The sequence below is a fragment of the Vicugna pacos genome, chromosome 2 (genome assembly GCF_048564905.1).
Source record: "Vicugna pacos chromosome 2, VicPac4, whole genome shotgun sequence".
NCBI lineage: Eukaryota > Metazoa > Chordata > Mammalia > Artiodactyla > Camelidae > Vicugna > Vicugna pacos.
This window is the reverse complement of record NC_132988.1, coordinates 22647582-22670179: the sequence shown is the minus strand read 5'-3', so window position 1 is coordinate 22670179 and position 22598 is coordinate 22647582. Positions and strand designations below refer to the sequence as shown.

The 22598-nt window shown below is 36.2% G+C and overlaps 1 protein-coding gene and 1 pseudogene across 2 annotated transcripts in view; one reads left to right on the top strand and one right to left on the bottom strand.

The window, feature by feature from the left end:
• The first annotated feature begins 2258 nt into the window (after positions 1 to 2258).
• NAA15 (N-alpha-acetyltransferase 15, NatA auxiliary subunit) overlaps positions 2259 to 22598 on the top strand; it is a 73679-nt gene continuing 53339 nt past the window's right edge. Inside the window, exon 1 of one of the 2 annotated variants that reach the window (XM_006200093.4) lies at positions 2259 to 2620. In XM_006200093.4, coding sequence (XP_006200155.1) covers positions 2567 to 2620 — 54 coding nt within the window. In that variant the 5' untranslated portion in view covers positions 2259 to 2566. The remainder of the gene's footprint in view (positions 2621 to 22598) is intronic. The other variant, XM_031692144.2, reaches the window with a different exon arrangement.
• On the bottom strand, positions 18303 to 18804 carry LOC102525743 (coiled-coil domain-containing protein 12 pseudogene; annotated as a pseudogene).

Here is a 22598-nt window from a genome sequence, read left to right as displayed (position 1 = left end):
AAAATAAAGAAGCAATCACAAAATGTTAGCATTTTGTAAGTGTGGTGGCAAATAGATTTCTTTTATGTTTATTTCTATAAAATTCAAATGCGTAAAGATGTAAAAGTGTCAACAGAGAACATCTTACATACATGAAGGTGGAGGAATTTTATTCTACATATCCCTTTTGTAGAATTAAAGTTTGCAAAGTTATTTATTTATTTATGGTTAATTTATCACAATAGTGATATGCAAATACATGGAGGGTAAGATAAATAAGCTAACCACCACCACCACCACCACCATCATCATCATCATCATTATCATCATCTGGCCTTGGATATGTTAACTCCCTGCATAGCTGTCATTCAAAGCATAATCAGTTAAATGGGATTTCTATTTGTCAAATAGTGGTGATCTATCCTCCCAGATATTTTATTGTTGAGTTCAGGTTATCAAATCACTGACTGTGTGGTCCAACTGCTATCTGTAGGTGCATTTTAACTAGGATATGACTCAAATAAATGTTGAATCAGTATATTCACTGAGTCATAAAAATTGCTATTTGTTTGTTACCAGCCAAAAAGAACGTAATATTTGCCAAATTGTTTGCTGGCTCATCTATTCATTTAGTCATCTTCTGGTGGAAACTATTGTTCGTTTCAAAGACTAGAAATTTTCTTCCCCCAAGGTGAAAATAGACTATTATTTACAGGAGAAATTTAGAAAACCATAGGAAATAATATTGCTCTAGGACTTTTGGATATAAAGCTAGAGATTTGGAAACCCAAGTTAGTAGCTAAGCTAAAATTATCACCTTAAATTGGAGAATTTTTCTACCTTTTAGTAGTTTAGAGAGTTGAAAGACCTGTTGGGGACAGTGAAGTTGGAAGGTTATCACTAAATAACAACCGTTTTTATGAATTCTGAATTTTATCTTATTTTTTAAAAAAAGTTAAAGTAAAAAAAAAACTGGCCATATTTCAAAACTCACACACGGTTTCTGGTAGATACACTTTTCTGAATGAAACTTTCGAAGATAGATCACAGAATTTGAGGAAATTCCAGGATTTGACTGTTAAAACCTTATTTATGATCAAGGCAAAAAGAGAGCATTCGAGATAGCAGCTAGAAAACCCACGCATTAGTCTCAGATTTTTACACTGGGAAACATCTTACTCAACTCACACTTTCCATAGAGGATTAAAGAAGAGCAAGCTGAAAACGGTAAAAACAAAACAAAACAAAAAAAAAACACACACAAAAAAAACAAAAACAGAAACACCCCAAAAACCTCTTTAAATATGATTAAAAGAGCAAAGCTACTGCACTTATTATTTAATGATTCATGATGCAAAGAATGCTACTACTGATCGGATTCAGGATCTGGAGAGAGAATCAAAAACAATCAAGGGTAAAAATAGCTCATATGATGTGAAAATTTGTAGTCATCAATAGAATGCCACATTTTAAATGGCTTTACTGTCGATTGCTAATGAAATGACTTGGAAGAGGCACTATTCGATATCCAGTCTGACCTTGTTTCCTGAAGCAGTTTTCTAGTATTCTTGCCAGATACTCTTCGGCTTCCTAAGATGTGAAGATTTCTAGTGTCGGGGAGTCAGTGACCTTGAATTCTCCACTACCCCAAGGTGACTCATACAGTCCTCAATCCTGCATTGTGTGAACTCAGTGATAAAATAAAAACACACACTTTAACCTTCAGATGCTTCTCTGACAGTGCAAACATGGCACTTCGGATCTGGCTGACTACTTTTCCAGGCCTTCAAGTAATAAACTAAATCACCGATAGCCCAGCTAGATCCATTTAATTGGTTAACTATTTCACGTTTTTCAGACTCCATTAAGTCCGATCCTCTCCATATCTGTTTACAAGTCCCCACTGGGGTGAAGCCTTCATTTCCCCTCTGCCTCTGCTGCTTAATTAGGCACAAACAGCGCTTTTGGACACCTGCATTTAAGCACTTCAGACTCAAACTATGATTATACAGACTGGGAGAGAGTACCCAATGGACGAAAGGCCAATCTAGCAAGGCATAGAAAGGCTATTTTTGATGCATAGGCGGTCAAAACCGCAGTTGGCCACTCTCCCCTCACTCCGCGGGCGCCTCCCAGACACCGCCCCCAAAAGATGGGCGGGCTCGGCCGCGACCCTCGCCGCCTCCGCGAGCCAGCCGGCCTCCAGGTTTCCCAGCAAGCTCCGGGACAGAGGAGGTGGGGAAAGGAGGTCATCGCGCCTGCGTGCTAGGAGGTGTGACCCGGGTGGGAAAGCCCTCCGCGTCCGCCATTTTGGCTGCCTCTGTCGGTCTGTTCAGTTACCACGTGAACCGCCGACGGAGACCCGTGGGGGGGGAGGCGGCGGCAACGTTAAGTGAGAAAAGAAAAAAGACAACGAGGGGAAGGGGGTGTCGGGGTTGGGTGACGCGGTGACACCCGAAGCCTGGTGGCGGCGGTGGATCGGGGCACTCAAGGCTGAAGCAGCCGGGGAACGACGGCGGCGGCGGCGGTCGGACAAACGGACTGACCGAGCCGGGCGGTGGCGGGAGCAGCGGGAGGAGCCGGAACGATGCCGGCCGTGAGCCTCCCGCCCAAGGAGAACGCGCTCTTCAAGCGGATCTTGGTAAGTGTGAGGCTCCGGGTAAGCAGCGAGGAGGATTTAGCCGGCACACGGGCCTGTCACCCCTAACCTCGGCCCACCGGGCACCGGGCCACTCTGGCCTGGGACCCCGCCTTCGTACTCCTAGTCAGGCCGAATGCCCTCCCTCGTCCCCTCCTTGTGGTTCTCACTTCGGCCCGCGCTCCAGGGACCACAGGCTTCCTCCTCCAGTCCCCACGCTTCGGAGGCCGTGGTTCCGGAGTAGGCCCCGTTCTCCTCGCTTCTAGACTGCCGGTTTTCATTCGTCCCGAGCGAAGGGAGGAGAGGCCTGGCGTTTAGCAGCGAAGCGGACAGCACGGGCAGGAGTCGCGGCTCGGTCGGTGCGGGAACCCTGCCGGCAGGCTGGGGTGGCACCCATGGAAGGAACAGGTGGTGCGGATGCGGCACAGCTCATTCATTGCCCAAGCGCGTCTCTCCCTCCATCGTCCGTCCCTCCCTCTTCCTCTCCTCTTGGGATTCACCTGTCCCCGCCCGACTCGGGGTCACTGAATGACCTGGTAGGAGGGAAGGAAGAAAAAAGTTGGAAGAGGAAAGGAAGCTTTCTAAGCCACTACCTCCCTTGTAGTCATTAGCATGCTTGACTCTGCAGCTTCTCGGCCTCTCTTTCCCTCCTTTCTGGAGTGGGGAAAAGACATTTATTTCTTAGTTTCCGAGCGGGAAACAGCCCCACCCCATCACCCTCCTCGGGAGGTGGGGCCCATTGCGAGGGGGCGGTCCAGTAGGAAGTGAAAAGTTAAGAGCTTTTAGTTGAGAAGTTCTAGACACGGATTTTCTTACAGCCTGAAGTGCATTAACACTGATGCAAAAAATTAGCAGCAGAGAGAAGAGAATATAGGGACTTTTGAAATAAATGTTTTTGACGCTAACTCAAGCTCGATAATTCTCTGCATGTCAAATGTGTGCAGCCCGTATTTTTTAATACCATAAATGCGATGATGTTTGGAGGGACTGTTTACATTGTAATAAACACCTTGTAGCATGGCTACTATAATTAATAAATTGTAGCACATTTTTTGTTTGGCATTTAGTGTGTGGATTGCCGCTTTCATGCAAACAGTTCTTCGAGAAAGAATTTGCCAAACTTAAGACGTAAGATTTACAGAGTCTGTGAAAGTGTTAGTTTTTTCCTCTTGTAATTTATATTTATTTCATTTGTTTAAAAAGTATAACAACTCTGGGGATCCGGGTTTTCTAAACACAAGACACTAATCCATGTTGAACTAAGTTTGATTTTACAAGAACATCCATATGCTTACAGATTTAGTCAATTCGTGTGGAAAAACATGAAAGTCACATCCAGTACTATGTAATCACTCTTAGTTATCTTGAAATTCTTAATGCTTTTTTTTTTTTTTTTTGGTTTTAAGACTAATTGGCGTATGGGTGGGACTATAGCAAAGTTTTGCCAGAACAGTTTATTTATTTTTCAACATTTAAAAAGACTAATTGGTGTGTGGTTTCGACTATAACATCATTTTAGGATAGCAGTTTGTCTTTAACCTTCCTCTCCAACTCTTTATTTTGAAAAAATTCAAATTAAAAAGTTGAGACAAGAGTACAAGGAGCCCTCATAAACCCTTTACCCAAATTTAATATTTAACAATTTGCCAGATTTGCTTTTTCTCTCTCCTCATACTTATGTACAAGAGTTAAAAGTAAGTTGCAGGCCTAATACTTCATCCCTAAATGCTTCAGGAAGCATCTTCTAAGAATAAGGACATTGTCTTGTATAACCATAATACTATTAACCATTCCCTAATATTGTCTAATATCCAGTTCATACTCAAGTTTTTTCAGTTATTAGGGCAGCACTTTTTAAAAAATTAAACTTTTAATTTTGGGGTAACTGTAGGGTCACACTTTAAGAAATAATACAGAGATTGCCTTGTACCCTTTACCCAGTTTTCCCTTGCTAATGCTTTGCAAAGCATTATCAATATCATAACATTGATACAGTCTGCTAATCTTACTAAGATTTTTCTGTTTTACTTGTACCAATTTGTGTGTATATGTAGTTATTTGCGATGTTATCACATGTGTAGATTACATAACCATCACTACAGTCAATATACAGAACAGTTCCATGAGCACAAGGATCTCTCTGTTGCCCTTTTAGAACCACACCCTCCCCCATCCCTCCCATCTCCTCCACCTCCGCACTCTGGCAACCACTACTAATCTGTTCTCTATTTTTATAATTTGGTTATTTTAAGAATGTTTACTGAAAAGAATCATACACTATATAACTTTTTAGGATTAGCTTTTTTTTTTTTGCAACCTTGAGATTCACCCAAGATGTTGGACAAATCAATAGTTTGTCCTTCTTAATTGCTGAATAGAATTTGGTGATATGGATGTACCATTGTTTAACCATTCACAGAAAAGCAGTTTTTGATTAAACATCTTAAACTTTTTTTGTTTTTGGTGGTGATAATGGGGAGAAACCTTTAAGTTCGTTGCTAAAATCAAAGTGCTAAAGGATTTCTTATCATAAGGTGTATGCGGGAGAAATGTGAAATACCACTAAACAAAAGGAAATATAATGTCCTTATTCTTTTACATTTAGGTTGAAGAAAATGTTACTAACCAAAATTATGGTTAGTATTTGCTTTTTCAAAATTGCTTCTGCTTCCTCAGTATTTGTAGTAGTTAGCGTTTTTGATTTTAAGCTCCTCCCCACCCTCCCCCTTTGTAATCAAGTGTTGCTAGGTTGGTAACTTAAATCATTCCAGGAGCATTCAGTTTTTGTTAGTTGTACTATATTTGTTTGTAGTAAACTTGGGTAGAAATGAAGTTAGTTTGTATTTTTTTTCAATCCGAAAAACCTCAATTTCAAAATAATGGAGTATATTTTTGCCTTAGTTTTTCGAAGGAAACCTGGTTTACGCGTCAGTTTGCAAGAAGTTTCAGTTTCTGTAGTGTATTTGCCTGGCTTGTTCTAGTCTAGTTGATATCTAAAGTTAGTTTTGTTGCATATGTGGCCCATCTTTTTTCCTATATTACCCTACTGTTTTCTGGCTAAAGCATTGCCATAAGTTGGTCAAAAAGTCTGTAAAATGTGTCTTGTCTATGATTTGTGTATAGAAATGGCAGGTGATGAATTTAATGTGATATTATGTAGGAGTTTAGTTTAAAGAAGAGTTGTTTGTGTTTGTCAGAAGTCTTTTTGTTGTTGTGATTACATAGTATTTTAACAATTTGGTAAACTAAATCATTAGAAAATTGTGGCTTTGCCTACTCATGATGCTGTTTGTTTCTCTAAGTAATTAAAGGGGCGTTACCAGATCTTCACACTGCTTTCTTAGGATATAAGTTAAGGGTAGGAGCAATGAGGTTGCTAGGGTAGAATGAAATCGACACCTTTCTGGATTTTAGCCCACTTGGACAAGTTGGACGTACCCTAATGCCTCAAAATCAAGTTGCTAGTTTGGTGACTGTTGCTGCTGTTGTTTTATTCTCTCTTCTCTCCAGATGTTAATGTGAGCTATAAGAAAAAAAGTCTAAGTTGGGAGTACTTAAACATTGTACATCGTTAATCTATTTTTAGACTTTTGCCTGAATGATTTATGTTGTTAGTTAAAAGTTAGAATAGAATTTTTCCTTTCTCAGAAAAGTGGTAAGAGAAGTTAACATAGCATGGTGATAATATTTGTGATTTACTGAAAACTTAGCATTTGTACAGCACAGTAGAACTTTCTGCGATGATGGGAATGTTCTGTATGTGCTTTGTCCATTATGATAGCCATTAGCCACATGTGGCTGTTGTACACTTGAAATATGGCTAGTGTGATTAGGAACTGAATTTTTCATTTTAATTAATTTAAATTTAAATTCAGATAGCCATATGTGGTGAATGGTTACCATTTTGGACAGTGCACTTCCTAGAATTCTTTAGTCTTGAAACTTCTCAAGATGGGGATATTTTTATTAAAGAAGCAGATTGAGCTTAAGGTTAACAGCTAGTGTAAGAGTCAGGAATCAAAACTTGTTTTTTCAGAGCACTTACACCACATTTGCTTAGTTTTTTGTTAGGTAAAAGAAGTGGTAGTAATTGTTAGATGGCTGTGTATATTGTAGGTACTCACAGATATAGGTAAATTATTTTGTTATTTATTGCTTTTGGAAAAAAGTGCTGTCTGTACAGTTAATGATACTTAGGTTGGATTTAGTTGCAGATGAAATTGACATTAGGATGTTAATAAGTAGATTTCCATATGCACATGGAAGATCAGCTGACTTAAACTTTATGTAACAATAATAGCTTTGCAACTGAGTGTGGACAGTAACCTTGAAATTGATTTTGCCTGTAGTGCATGTGTTTAAAATATAACAAAGAAAAAATAAAAAATGGAAACAAAAGTTTTACCTGCTGTGAAGTCCCCTTTCTTCTGAATACAATTGATAATCAAATGTTTGAACTACAATAAATTTGTTTAAAAGTGTGTTAGAAAATGAAATGCAATGTTGCTGTAATGTAAATATACTATATTCTTATAAAATTCACAAAATACTTTTTTTAAGTCTATAAAAAATCTTATGGGAAGCAAAAACTGTTTGATAATGTGGCAAGTTCACTGTTTTCTTTTTAATTCCTGTCCTAAATCCTTTCTGGAATGGGTGTAGTATGAATGAACAAATAAGTATATGTTTTTTATGTAAATTCACAAAGCATATACATTTTTAAATGCTTTGTTGTGTTAGAGACTGAAATGTTCAAGTGATACTTTTGGGTTAAGAGTAGGTTAAAATTCTTGTTTACGCAGATTATTTGGAGAATAGAGTACTCTGGTTAAAAGAAGAATACAGTTTAGTTTTCAAAAGTAGACAACACTGTATGTGCAGAAAAGCAGACAGAAGCGTAATAGGGAACTGAATTTAACATTTGATTCTGCAAGCATTTCAAAGCCTTGCAGTCTCTGGCTTTTATTGGGGATTACACAAACTAAGTTATTTGATGATAATAGAGTTGCCATCCCAACTATTAATTTGAAGACTGGTTAAAAGCAGTTTCCACAGAGGCAGACATGGTGTTCTGTATGATTGAAGGGACTGGAAAGCTACTCGTCAACCGACTTTAACTATAGTAATCTCTTTGCTTAGTACATATTCTTATTTTCTTTGATGTTTCTACTTCTAATAATGCATTTCTCAGCATTGATTGAAATATATTTTCTTTGTTCATAAAGTGTTTTTGGACATAAAGAGCTAGGGCATAGAAGGGATCATATGCAAAGGACTGTTCAGAATCCCTCTCTCCAATACCTTTATATCTCATTTCTTCTCTTGTTTCTTTCAGAATTCTGCATAAATGTTATATAGAAGCTAGAAGTCCTCTTCAATTCAACCTTCTTATTTTCTTCCTTGCTTAATTTTTTTCCTATCACATTATTATCTGACATATGTATAAGTAATTTATCATGTTTTCCACAATTAAAATGTAGGTTTTATGGGATAGGGACTTTGTTAATTGCTGTTCCCCCATTAGTTAGAATAATGACTATAATAGGTATTGAATAAATATTTTTGTATTCAATGAGTGTTAAGACAGTCACTACATGGTAAGAGAGAGAGATCTTTGGATTTTGTGCTTGCATAAAGATTCTTGGAGAAGGGAGTTAAGCTGGGCCTTGGCTTTGTAGAATACATCATTATATGAGGTAATTGTAGGGTATCAGGCAAAACCTGTATTACCCGATAAGACCTTGGAAGTTTCATTTATGAATGAATCATAGTATTAGGTTTGTTTACATGGCCTTTCTCCCATCACAAAAGCATAATAAGAGAAAATTTTTATTGTTTCTTTTTTGGTGGTTTCAGCATTGGAGGAAAAATGGCATCTGGATTAAATAAGGATGTTTGTCATGAGGAGCCTGTTGAATCAGATAGTAAGGCTCAGTCATCTGTAGTTTCATAAAGCTCTAAAGCTGATTCTGACAGAGTCAGCAGTGAGGATGACTGTATATGATATTATGAGACAGAATATAAAATGTTAGAAGGGAAAACTTTTGTAATTTAGAGTTGCTTTGTGAGTGTTTTTCAGATAATTTAAAAATCAAATTGAATTCTTGGAATTTGAGAAAGGTATGCTGGAGAGCTGGTGTGGCAGAGCAAGCCGCTTAACTAATCAGTGAACCTAGCCAACCATTAGCATTCATATCTAGTACAACTTTGCTCTCTGTTTATAGGCAATAGCCAGGGAAGGGTATAGCTCAAGTGGTAGAATGCATGCTCAGCATCCAAGAGGTCCCGGGTTCAATCCCCTGTACCTCCTCCAAGCAGAACTCAATGAAGAAACGTCATTACCTCCCTCTCAGAAAACAAACAATATAGGCAATAGCCCTATTGAAGAGAGAAGAACTTAAGATTCTTAGTGAAAAATGGTTTTAGAAAGAATGTCAGTTGCCAGTGATAAGAACAGCAAGTAAAGAGATTTAAAAGGTTGATGGTTCTTAGTATATATATTAAGGTATAAAGGGGAGAAAATTTTATACTGTGACTGTATTGCCTTTTGGGAATTTCCCTGGAATGTCAGCTGTACATTTACATCTAAGCTGTTTTATGATACATGCTGTACAAACTTGTGTTGAAGTTGTAACTTAAAAAAAACAACTAGTTTAACTTGTTGCATAAGGTTTTCCCCTTTAGGTAAGATATGAATTGTATTGTACACTGCTTAATTTAGAGTTAAAATAATTACATAAAATTTTAATTTAACAAAAGCAATCTTTTGGCTATTTAAAAGTGAAATATAAATTGCAGTATAGAAATAAATGATGGAGAGATTAATGTTTTCGTTACCTGATATGCTCTATTCCACTGAGATTTTCTTTGGTAAGTGTAATAGGAGCACATTTTCAGTTGAAAAAATTTGAAATTTCTACTAAAACCTACTGAGGAAAGTATAATTTCATTTGAAGCTAGTGGTAATTTTTATCTTAAAGATTGCATTTGTTTTTATTATAGATAAGATTATTTAAACATTCCTGTGTGTGATCTGTAAGACTTCGTTTATCTGATTATGCATAAAAGGAGAAATGAAAGTTTTCTTTTAAAAATATAGATCTAGGAAAAAACCCTTAGGGTTGATTGTGTACTTCCACACATGATGGTGATTCTGATTTAATAAAAACAATTTCCCTGTATGTTAATGGCTTCCACTTAATATGGTACCCTAGTTTTCAGAGAGATTTCATTGACTATTAGAAGATCTCCTTTGGTTATCAGTGCTCAGGAACTGAGTCAGAATCTTTAAGAAGGGGAAAATGAAATAAACTGGCATTTATTGATCATCTGTTTTGAGCAAGATTTTATGCTAGGCACATTAGCTGATACAAACTTTGAATTACTCCTTTGAAATTGTAGTAAGTGTAGCCAGTACTTACGATTACATTGTCAAAAGTATGTTTCTCATTGATTTATATACAGTTACTTGTGCTGTATCAAGATAAATGGGTTCCTAAAAGCCACTGTACTATGCAGTATCACATGATAAAAACCACAGAGCTTGTGGGAAAAATGGGTCAGGCACAACCCTCAAACTTCATTAGGGACAAATCAAAAACAAAGATAAGAATCTGATAAAAATGATAGCACGGTTTTACATATGTAAATGGCTAACAAATACATAAATACTGCATTTTACCTTGGAAAAGACCTGAAGTTTGCTTGTGGAAATGGGTCTCAGGAGGATTGCAGCTGGTGAATTGTTGTGAAGTGATGGAAGGAATGTTATCTTAAATCTGAAAGTTGTAACAGTAAAGGTGGATGAGTATGGCTTATAACCCACAGGTGAACTGAGGGAGCTGAGGTGTTTGTGGTGTGTGTCTGTGCTGTGCGTGTCTGTGCTGTGCAATCCTGTGCAACTCGCTTCAGCTGGGTGCAAATTTTTGCGTTCACCCTGTATTTCTGGTGGACAAAATCCCACAGGAGCAAACAAGAAATTTGAAATTTAGTATGCTTGAAATGTTCTCTAAATACCCATCATGTATCTAACTGATACGGAGATCACACTCCCTGGATCTGGGTAGCTCTTCCTTCACTCTGAAGTGTGTCTATTTACTAAGCCAAAACTTCTTGCATCTAGTACCTGAGAGTGTCACATTCTTTGCCAACTTGGTTGCAGCTACCCCTGGGGAGACTTACATTTTTTTTCAGCATTTTTCATTGTTAGAAGAAGCTTTGTACCCAGAGTATCAAAAGTTTCAGGCTAATTCATCCTTAAGATTTTTGTGGGGTGGCTAAATAACATTTTTAAAACAGGAAATAAAATATTACATGTTTCTTCAGTTTGCATTTGAAATAATTTTTGATGCTCAATAGGGGAAGCCTGGTGTGGAAAGAAAAAGAAAGATTATAGATTTTAATCTTTGCCCTGCTTTACTTTATCCTTTACACTTTTTGAGACTTAGTTTCTAAATCTGAATAAAAAGAGAAAAACAATAATTTTCTGACCTTCCTTGCTGGTCAGGTAGTGAGATATGTATGAAAATCACTGGTAAACGGTAAAGCATATGTATTAGTACACAGATAGTATAGGTGTAGTCTGTTAAGATCATTAGCCTTTTCATTGGCTTGATCTCATCTTGGTTTTGTGTTATCCATATCATGTGTTTTATATGCTTTAATATTTCTATTTTGTTTTTTTAAATTTTTTTTTTGTATTGAGAAAGGTTTATATTTTTGTTTTAGTTGGTTACTTTTGTATTTATACCTTTAAAAATTCCATTAGTTCTCTTTTTCTTAGGGTGTAGGGAGGAGGGAAGTTTATGCTGTGACTGAATTTTATGCTATTTGATTTGTCAGTTTTAAATTAAATCCATTTTCTTATGTGTGAAACAGTAAATGAGCTTATTCTGCTTTATTTTTTTCTCCTTTCCTCTGACTTTTTACAGTTAATTTTACTTAGTGAGAGTGTGCCATTTTATGTACTATTCTTCCTCATCAATGCCTTTGTTTTAGATTTAGTTCTACAATTAAATATAGTTAATATTAACCAGCAGACCTTTTGCTTAAGTTTTCCTAATCATCTCTCAGTTGGATGAAGCTTACTGTATAGTAGAGATTCCTTGGCAGTGCTTGTGGAAATCTCTTAAAGTTTTCCATGTTAAAAGTGTTTTTCTACAGTCTTGATGTTTGAAGGACAACTTGGCTAGGTATAAAATCCTTGACTCACATCTTAAGTTTCTTGAAAATAACTGCTGCTACTGTCTTGCTTATATGTTACTGATACCATCCTGAGTTTCTTTTCTTTGTAGATGACTTAGTCTTTCTTTTTGAAGGTTTGAGTTTTTCTTTCTCTGTAAAATTGAATATGTCTCTGTGTCAACTGTTTTGGATAAATTTTCCCTGGTATGTGGTTTAAGAATGTAAACTGATGTTTTCTTTTGATTCAAAAATTATGGTTTTGAATATTAGTTCTGTTGTTTCATTCTTCAGTCATCTTTGCCTGTTGGATCTTTGCCTCTCTTTTATATTACATTTCCTTTGATTCTTTTCTATTACATTTCCTTTGGTTCTTTTCTTTATTTATTCGTTTGCTTGAGAAGTCTTATTTTCTCTCTTTAGATCATATATCTTACAATTTAGTCTTCATTTCTGAGATGATTTTGTGTGCTTTTTTTGGTTTGTTTCTGAACTTCAGTTTGTTCCTATTTTACAACTTCCTATTGTTTGTCTACACTATTCTAAATTTTGCATGTTTGATTTGAGATGTTCTTTTATATCTGCATTTGTTACTTAATTATTTCTAATTTGTGGTGGAGTATTGTCTTGATATCTTTCCTCTTTTTTATCACTATGGGTTTTGGTGTGTTTTCATCTGCTGAAAAGATTTTCACTTTAAACAATTCTGTATAAGTAACTTGATATAGATACTGGGCTCTTTTTTCTGTTCAGGTTATTTGTATGGATTTCACTGCATCAGCAATATAGACAATTTTATTTTTGGGTGAGGTTTGGGTGGTTTCTTCAGTCTTTTATTTCAAGAACACCGTATTTGTTGCTACAGTGAAATGCACTTTTTAAAATAAGTCCCCTCACCCCAATGTTCTGTATAGTTTTAAGAGGGCCTTTATCTTCAGTGCCACCCCTTCCATCAAGCCTTCAAGAAACTCTTCTAAAATGTCTCTTCCACCAAAGCTGTGCCTTGCTAAAACTGCCACCTTTGGTCTTACAGACTTCCTAAGCCTCTGCATTTTGACTCTCCAGTAGCCATTGCTCTCATCCATCATGTCTCAGAGTACTTCCTGTCAACCTCTTGCTTGGGTGAACTTGGGTGAATGCTAGTTAATATTACATTCACTCACCACTAGGACCCTGCTGTATTGTTCTTTTGAACAGTTCCTATTGGAACTTGGAGCTTCTGGTCTTGGATGTTTATGTAATACATGTAAGTTGGAGTTTTTAGTTGACTCATTCTCATCTTACAATGTTATGAGTGATTTTATTTGCTCTGTTGGTTTTTATGAGGGTTTGTATAGTGTTTAGAAATTAGGGGGCAGCCACTATCCTGTAAAGAATTCATTTCTGTTTCTGTGTGCTATGCTTGAAAATAATAGTGGTTGCTTTAAAATAATTCGCAATTTAGGTTTTATGTAATTGAATAATTGGTTATACTTCTGTTTCTATGTTGCATGACCACTCCATTGTTTTCTTTAAACTCTTTGGGATTATTTATCTTTGAAATAATTATGAGGTCCTATTATATAAGTGACTCTCAATCGTATGTACGTACCTTGAGTTTTATTGAATTTTGTCCTATCCCTAAGCAATCAGAGTTTTTAGCAGAGTTCTCTCATATTAAGCAGGAATCCTAAGTTTTCCTTCAACTTTCTCTTCTTAAGTGACAAAGTTTAATACTGGGGGAAAATAAAAGAAAGGTAAGATAAACTTGGTATGTTTTACAATGCACTAACAGAGTTACAGTATCCAGAAAGCAGATGGTGATTGTCACATTCATTTCTGCTGCTGGTAATACCTTATCTGTAATTTTAACTTCTGAGCCCAAAACTTGGAGAGATACAGACCAATGACTCCCTAATGCTGACACGCCACAAAAATATTGGTGTAAAATTCCCACAAACCTTGTCTGTTTTATTCTGAGACTATGTACTTGTTACTTTAAAACTTTGAAATACCTTTTGTTTTGTGAAATACTGACAGACTTTAAAAAATGTTTTATTCAGAAAAATAAAAACCTAGCAACCCCATTAAAATTATCTAATTTAATTTTTTACAGTTTTACTAGTTTTGTAAAATACACAAGTATGGGAGCAATATTCCATTGACCTCAGAAGGTGGCACAGAATGTCAAAGGACTTTCGTATAAGAAACAGCTAAAAGAACAAAGATGTTTAGCTTGCATAAGAGAAAACTGAACTCTTACAGCGCTAGAATCAATAAACAGAAGTTAGAGGGAGATAGAGTTTGGCTCAGTATAACTAAAAACATTTCAATAGTGTGAGCTGGCAGCAGGCAAGAGCTGTGTGACCACTGCACCAGGTGACTTTTAAGATCTCTTCCAATTAAGAGAGTCCATAAAATAGCCTTGGTTTGTTAAGTCTTATCTCAGAGGATATTATTTTGTCTTTTTATTATAGAAGTAAGGGAAACTTATTTTTTTAAACAGTATAAAACCAGATGGAGAAAAATCATCCTTAAGATTTGTTTTCATGGTTATAATAGTTTGCCAGAAATTGTATATGAAAAGGATAACATACTGTTTGCAAAAGGAAGCTCCAGCTAAAAGAATTAAAGGGAAGGTAGGTTAAAGGTAATTTTTGAGAGTTTTTTTTTCAAAACACATTTAAAAAATTAAAGTATAATTTATGTACAGTAAAATCATAGGTTTTGAGTGTACTGTTCTATTAGTTGTTTGAGGGTACTGTTCTTTTAGTTTTGACAAATGCACATACCAGTGCAGCTTATGCCCCTTTCAAGATGTAGAACATTTACATCATCTTAGACTAGATCCCTAGTTCTTCTTGACTGTATATTTTAATTCACTGTAAGTTTCTCCTTTCAGATTTCTCTATAATCAGTCAAGCTGTGTTGGGTCTAAATATTGTAAGATGTAAGTGGTATCACAGTGCTTTCTTTAAATATTTTTCTTGAATGCTTACTCAGGTTCTTTATATATGTTTATATTTAATTCTCACCTTAACCCTGCAAGGTTGTTAATGTCCACATTTTGCAGGTGACACAGTTGTCTGTAATAAGTTTAATTAAGCCAGTGATACAAAGCTGTTTATTAGGTGCTTGCTAAGATTTGAACTCCAGGCTCTTGACCATTGTTGTCCAATAGAATTTTTTGTGATGATGGAAATGTTCTATATCTGGATTTCCAGTGTGTCAGCCATTAGTCACATGTGGCTGTTGAACACTTGAGATGTGGGTAGTGTGACTGAGGAGCTTTACTGAAGAATTTTAAATTTTATTTAATATTAGCTGATTGAAATATTAAATAGCCACAACGCTAGACACTTTGACTCTAAAGACTGTAGGTGCCCTTTCTGCATACTTTTCTACTTTACAGAAATAAAACTTCTAACGTAGTTCCAATTCACTGACACTACTAAGTGCTGGCCAGGCTCCTTGTAAGTTAATAAATGTTTCCTCAGTTGATTCTATCATATCTAAGACTTGTGTTCTTTTTAACTTTTTAATCATGGAAAATGTCAAACATAAGAAAACAAGAGATTAGTATAATGAACCTACTCCTAGGTTTGACAGTTAACCAACTTTCGGTTCATTCTTTTTCTATCTGTGATCCCCACTCCCTGGATTATTTTGTCAAATCCTAGGCATCATTTCAACATGGCTGATTTAAAGCTAAGTTTGGCTTGATTTGAGGCTGCATTCTTTTTAATCAGTTTTGAAAGAATGAAATGTTTTTTGCATTAGCTGAAGGAAAACAATGGAAAAGTATATTTAATATTAAAGATAAGTATGTAATCTTAATGCCCAATCTATATATTGTGTATTTTACTTAAATTTTTTGTTACTATCTTTTATTTATGTAAATAGCCGAGTTTATTTGCCATGTCACAGTTCCCACTTCTAGGGAACTATTTTTTTTTTCTGTAACAAGGATTTGGAAAAGGATGATGAACTTTCTGCAGTAGATCTGGGCTTTTCTAGAGTTTTCACAGCTTGTCCAATTTATATAGTTTATTTATTTAAAAATTTTTATTTTAATGGGGGGAAGGAGGTAATTAGGTTTATTTATTTATTTTTAGAGGAGGTACTAGGAATTGAACCCAGAACCTTGTGCATGGTAAGTATGCACTCTACCACTTGAGCTATACCCTCCCCCTGTTCTATTTATATAAGTAGCCAGCTGTTTTAGAGATTTCTTAATCTCCGTGTTCTTATTAGTGAGATTAGAGATAATTTTTCTAGGAGAATCAGTGGAATGATTTTCCATATTATGGCAAAAAGGCCTTAACATTGTGGTTTCAGATGCTATGATCTCTTGGTATCATAGTGCCTGAGCTCAGCCAACGTGCTGATGGATGGTACCGGGCCACCTAGAGGGTTCCCTTCTTGGATTCTTCTGGCACAGTTGCCTAAGGCTCTGTTCATTTTTGAAAAATTTCTTCTCTCTGTTGTTCAGGTTGGATATGTTTTATTGATCTATTTTCCAGTATGCTGGTTCTTTCCTGTTATCTTCATCCTGGTATCGAGCCTTTACAGTGAGTTCTAAACACTGTCCCCCCACCAAAGGAAAAAAAAGTTACAAAGAGTTCACTAGTTGCTTCCTCCAGCATTTTTACAATAGTTAAAGTCTTAAATATCTTTCTCATCTCTACATTGGTATCTCTTGTCTTTTCCCATGCAAGTTAAGATTTTCCTGTTTCTTCACATGCCGCATAATTTTGGATTTTATCCTAGATGTTTTTGAATTACAGTTTATCAGACTCTGAGTCTTGTTTCATATCCTCTGGAGAAGGTTAATTTTGTTTTAGCGAATCAGGCTAGGTTCAGGCTGCAAGTCTCAACTCTTTCTGTGGTCTGTAGTTCTAACATCAGTTCAGCTTTTAAAATGTTTTTAGTATTGTTTGGATCTATCCTGCTTATGTGCCATCCAACAGCTGGTCTAGGGCCTGGACGATGTATCTGAGTTTAGTTCTTAGTCTTGCATGTTGCGAATAGGATCAGAACCACACATGTTGATGAACTTCAGAGTTCATAAACAACTTTGTGGGGTTACTTTCCCCAGTTCCACCTTCTCTGTGATCTTCCCTTTATTTTGTTTCACAGGCGCTCCTCTTCTCACCCCCTGTCTAGAAAGCGGGGGTTCTGATTATTTCACTGTGCTGTATTTTTGTGATTATGCCCATGTTTGGCTAGAGGCTTATCAATTTTATTGATCTTCCCAAATAACCAGCTCTTGGTTTCACTGATCGCTTCTACTTTTCTTTTTTCTATTTCATTGATTCTGCTTTTTTTTCTTCTTTTCTTTCTTCTGCTTACTTTGAGTTTAATTTGCTCTTGTTTTTCTGATTTCTTAAGATGGAAGCAGAGGTGATAATTGGAGACCTTTCAGAATATAGGCATTTTTCTGACTACTTTTACAGTTTCTCTCTTATCCTTACTTTTTGGATTGTGATGTCCCTCTTTTTTTGTTTGTTTTTATTTTGTTGTTTTCTTCTTTTTTTTAGTTTATCCTGCCTGCAGTTTGTTGAGATTCTTGGATTTGTGGGTTTAGAGTTTTCATCAAATTTGCAATTTTTAATATCTTCCCCACTTTTGTATTTCTGTCCTCTTCTCTGATACTCTCGTTAGGCCATTAGACCATTTGATATTGTTCCACAGATGGTTGAATTTCTGTGTTCATTTTCTCCCTTTCTTTCTCTGTCATTTTACTCTTTCATCTTCCATTTTGAATTGTTCCTGTTATATGTTTTCAAGTTCACTGCAGCCATGTTAAGTTCTCTGCAGTGGTTTTATGTTCACTGCACAGTTTCAAATTCACTGCAGTGTTTAATATTTTAAGCCCATGTTGTTAACTTTTCACTTTTGATACTATATTTTTCTATTCTATAATTTCCATTTTTTAATAGTTTCCATTTCTCTGTTAAGATTTTGTTTGTTTTCTGATTGTGTCCATGTTTTCCTTTCAGTCCTTTAATATTACATAGTAATAATTTTTTTATATGTATGTTCATGTACAACTGAAAAACCGTGCTCTACACTGGAATCTGACACAACACTGTAAAATGACTACAATTCAACAAAAAAAGTTTAAAAAAAAGAATTAAACAAACAAACAAGCAAAACATCACCTCTATATCCCAAACCCAGAGTACCCCAAGGACCTAGGAAATATTTGGTAGGTTTCTACCACACACAAATCTGCTTGTTTCTTTTTCCAGATATTAAAAAAAAGTTCAAAATACATACATATGTACAAATACAGCAAGCTGACAGAGTTACTGCTGGCCCTGCCCCCAATCAGCATGGTGGGGACCACTCAGGAGACAAGGAGCTGACCTCACCGCATTGGGGCAGGGTTCAGACTGATGGGGCAGGGAGTCATTGTTCTGAAGCCAAACTGGAGGTGATGGCAAGCCCAGCCCCAACCCTTGCCCAAGACCATCTGTCTACAGGACAGGCCTGATAGACAGGTGAGGGGACAGGGCGTGCCTTATTCGGAGTCACAGGCCTCTTGTTCAGTGGTGGTGTCCACTGCAGATGCCAGGCTGTCCTGGCCTTCCAGCCTCTCACGGATCAGCTCCGCAATGGCCCTCTTGAGTCCGCTTTTCTAGCTCCTCCAGCTTCTTGGCTACGTCTCTCTTAAGGTCCCAGTCAGGCTTCTGTGGTACAAGGTTGGCCAGGTCCACTTCCTCAGTGTTGGGCTCTGGCTTGGTGGCCTCCAGCTGCTCCTTCACCTTCTCTTCCACCGCAACTGGTTGGGCCTGGGGCATCCTCCTCCTCTTCAGGTCCTCATCCTCTAGGACATAGTTCTGCAGCCTGAGTTCCCTGTGCTTCTCGCCTTCCACCTCCCCGTCTCTGAGCTGCTTGGTCTTTGGCTCCCCATCTTCCTTGTCCTTGCACCCAGTTTTCTCCCTTAGGGCCTTCAGCCCTTCCTTCCGTCGCAATGCCTCTTCCTCTAACCGGCCCACACAGGCCATAGTAGCTGCCATCCTGCCTGCAGACCCCCTCTTCTCTTGTGCCACATCGTAATAATATTTCAAGTCTGTCTGCTACTTCTGTCATTACTCTGAATCTGTTTTTGTTGATTGATTTTTTTCTATAGGTCATGGGTCACAATTTCCTGTTTCTTCACATTTCTAATACTTTTTGTTTTTTTTCATACTGTTGAATATCATGGACACTAGGATATGGAGTGTCTGGATCTTGTCTTTTGTAAGAGTTTTGTTTCTGCGGATGGTTAATTTGCTTGTGCATCAACTTGTTCATTTTTAAGCTCTAATAAAAGTGGGTCTAGATTATTGTTACACCTAAGGTATGGCCTTTCTGGGTCTCTGATGAATCCTGGAGTGTTTAACGAAGTCTCTTAAGTGGATGTTTGGAACTGAGATACCTCTCAGCCATGTATGAACATCAGTAATTGTTCAGCTCGTGCTACTTGGTAGTTGTTCTTTGCTAACTTGAGTAGAATTCTATAGTGTACCTGATCAATTTACTACAGTGTACCTGATCAGTTTACTATTTGACCAAAGATTCCTATGCAAATTTCTGGAACTTCATCTCTGTACAATTCTTTCTGATACCCTGCTCCATAAATTTCAGCTATTCAAGCAGTTTCTAACTTAGCTATGTACTTAGGTCAGTAAGACGGCTATGTTCTGTTTGTGTTCCTCCTCCCTATTCTATAGTCTGAAAAAAGCCTCTAGGTTTAAAAAAGGGGGGGGATGGGGGAGATTTTCTTGGGATTTACTTTGTTTCCCTTTTGAGGGCACAGTCCTGTGTTGGCTCTTATCCAGTGGCTGAAAATAGTTATTTCATATTTACTTAACCAGTTTTTTGCTTTGCAGGAGCATGAGCTGGTATCAGTCATTCCTATACATTTGGAAGCAGGAATCTCAAAGTCTATGTGCTAGCATTTAGCTCATGGGATTTTTTTTTTTAATTGTAACAGTTCATTCTATTTTAATTATATCCTGTTTTGCTGTACTGTTTCTATAGCACAGTGTTAATATTTTAAAATTTAGCTGCTAGTAAAAGCTAACAGTCTATATAATGTTCTAATATTTTTGAAGCTATTACTATTTTTAGTTTTACTGGCAAGATAAATTTTATTGTGATTTTATTTTATTTTAGTTTTTTAATTTTTTTGTTTTTTGGAGGGGTAGGCAAAGTTTATTCTAGGAAGAGCAACTCATTGATAGCTAAAACTATTTTAAAATGTACATTTATTTACTGTTGTCTCTAAGAACAGTTTAGAGCTTTAGCTTTTTAAACTTACATAGTTATCAAAGGAATAAAGCCAACCACAAAATAAGAATCAACAGAATGGAGAGGGAAGGCAGGGCATCCCTGGTGGGCACAATGAAATTATGTTTAATTTTGAATTAACATATGCCCATGTTATAGACAGGGTGACAAATAGAATACTGTGGTATTCATTCCATACCAAGGAAAACCCTTATTCACAATTCTGAAATTTCAGGAACTCCTCAAATATAAAAATTTCGGAGATGGGATTGTAGACATGTATTTTTATTTAATTTGATGATTCTGTTTTGGAGAACCTACTATGTTTGCCCACCATGTTGTTTTACAAAGCCTATTTTAAATGAATTGTTGTGAAACCTTTGCTCCAGGTGTACTGTGTGTATTATTTTGGGTCTTTCCCTAAGTAAAAGTAAATTCTCTAAAAAGTTACTTTAAGTCTTACAGGTTTGGCTAAAGCAGCATTAAGAATCTTATCATGGTAACTTTCTTCCCATATAGTTCTGTAGAATGAACTTTAGTGATAGAGTTACATGGGATTTTTAAAAACCAGCAAATAAACTTATTTTTTAAATTTGGTACATTTACACCTTTTGAATGGTTCAGAAAAGAAGTCCTTAAGATTGTATCTTCTATTACATTTTAAGACTGATTTTATAAGATTTCATTTTGATTAGACAAAAACCTCTGTTAAAATTGAATTATACACAGATCTGGCTTTATATGTTTTGGGGAAAGAAATTGTTGAATGAAATATACACTATTTCCTATTTTTCTTGTTAACTCTGTATATTGCTAGCGTTTATCCTTGGGCAAGAGTGGAAGTTTTAAAGAAATTTTATGGGATAAACTAAGTCGAGTATTTGTTATTACTCTTTCCATTAAACTGTGAGAATACTACTTTCACTAGTAATGAGTGACCTGTTGTAGGAGTGGTGCTTTTATGAAATAGAGATTGAGGTCTGTTTCTTTAAATAAACACTCATTCTTGATGGGGGAGAAATGAATTCTTAGTTATTTGGAGGGGTATGCCATTCTGAATTATTTTTACACATTGTCATTTTGACAGAAGATAATTGGATTAATAGCATTGAGTACAATTTCAGGGTGGAAGACTGCCAAATTTCATTAATTGGGAGCATAATCATTAGGAACTGAAACTTTACTGTTCTGAAGTCTGATAAAATAAAAAGCTGCTATACTATTATTATCTCATTCAAAGAAAGTGGACTTTGGTTTTTAATTTTCTCTTGGTAAATTCAGTTGTTTGGGGGAATTATCCAGTTGATTAGTTATTCTGTGTGTGTGTTCATTTTTCTCACCTTATTTTTTGGGCATTTTTATTACCTATTTGATTGTAATACTGACTAAGCAAAGAAACAAAAGGTGAGGTTAAAGTTAAATTTGTCGATTAGAAGAATCTGTTAAAAGATGAAAACTCTTGGCTTTAATAACATCTATGTTAATAAAATTTAATAAAATTTTTGTACGTGGGAGAAAGGGCTCTTCTCATCTGGGGCTCAGAAGACCTAGACTGTAGGCCCTCCAATACAAACTATTTATTTTGCCACTAACAAGGTATGTAATCTCTGGCAAATTGCTTGTTTTCTAAATCTTACCTGCTCAATAAGGATTGAACCTTTTGTGCTTAGTTTACAGGAGTATCATGAAGATTAAATGAGATGTTAGTGTGAAATCCCTTTGAGAAATGTGGTTCTGTGAACAATATAAGATATTTCCAGTAAGACTAAGAAAAAAAAATACTGGAATCTGAGTAGTTCAGCTATATAAAATAAAGTCATATTTTCATGTCAAGTAAGAATATAAAATGTCTGTGATTTTTATATGCCAGTTATGAATTTTTTTTTAGGCATGAATTATATTGATGTAAGTTCACATTTACACTGTGGGATAGCAGACTATTATGTAATTTTTGCATTAAAACTTTCTTGTTAAAAAAAAGTCAGAATGTTAATAGCAGTTGCTTCTGTGATGGGAATATGGCTTAATTTTCCCCTCTCTTTTCTCTCTCTCTGCTTTCTACAATGGCTTTATTTTACTTTCATTAGTGGTTTTATTATTATTTTTAAGAACAATCTTTTCCTTTTTTACTGTGCTAGGTTACTCTGTTGTTACAGAGAGAGAGTTTTAATGGTTATGTGTAATGACTCTGAATCCAGATTGTCTGGGTTCAGATCTCTTTTTCCATCACTTAGCTGTGTGACCTTGGCCAAATTATGTAACCTCCCTGGACCTCAGCTATCTTATCTAAAATGAGAATAAAAAGAGTACCTACTTCATGCCATTGTTAAGATTAAATGAGGTTTCCCTATAAGGCTCTTAGCACAGTGCCTGACACATAGTAAATGCTTAGTATTTGCTATTATTACTGTTTTACACATCTTTTTCTCATGGTTTATCTCCATGATTTAAGATTCCTTTTTGATAACTCAGCAAGTACTTAAGATTACATAACTGGTTTTATTGTCTGAAATCAGTGTTTGAAAACAGAGCTGTTTGATTC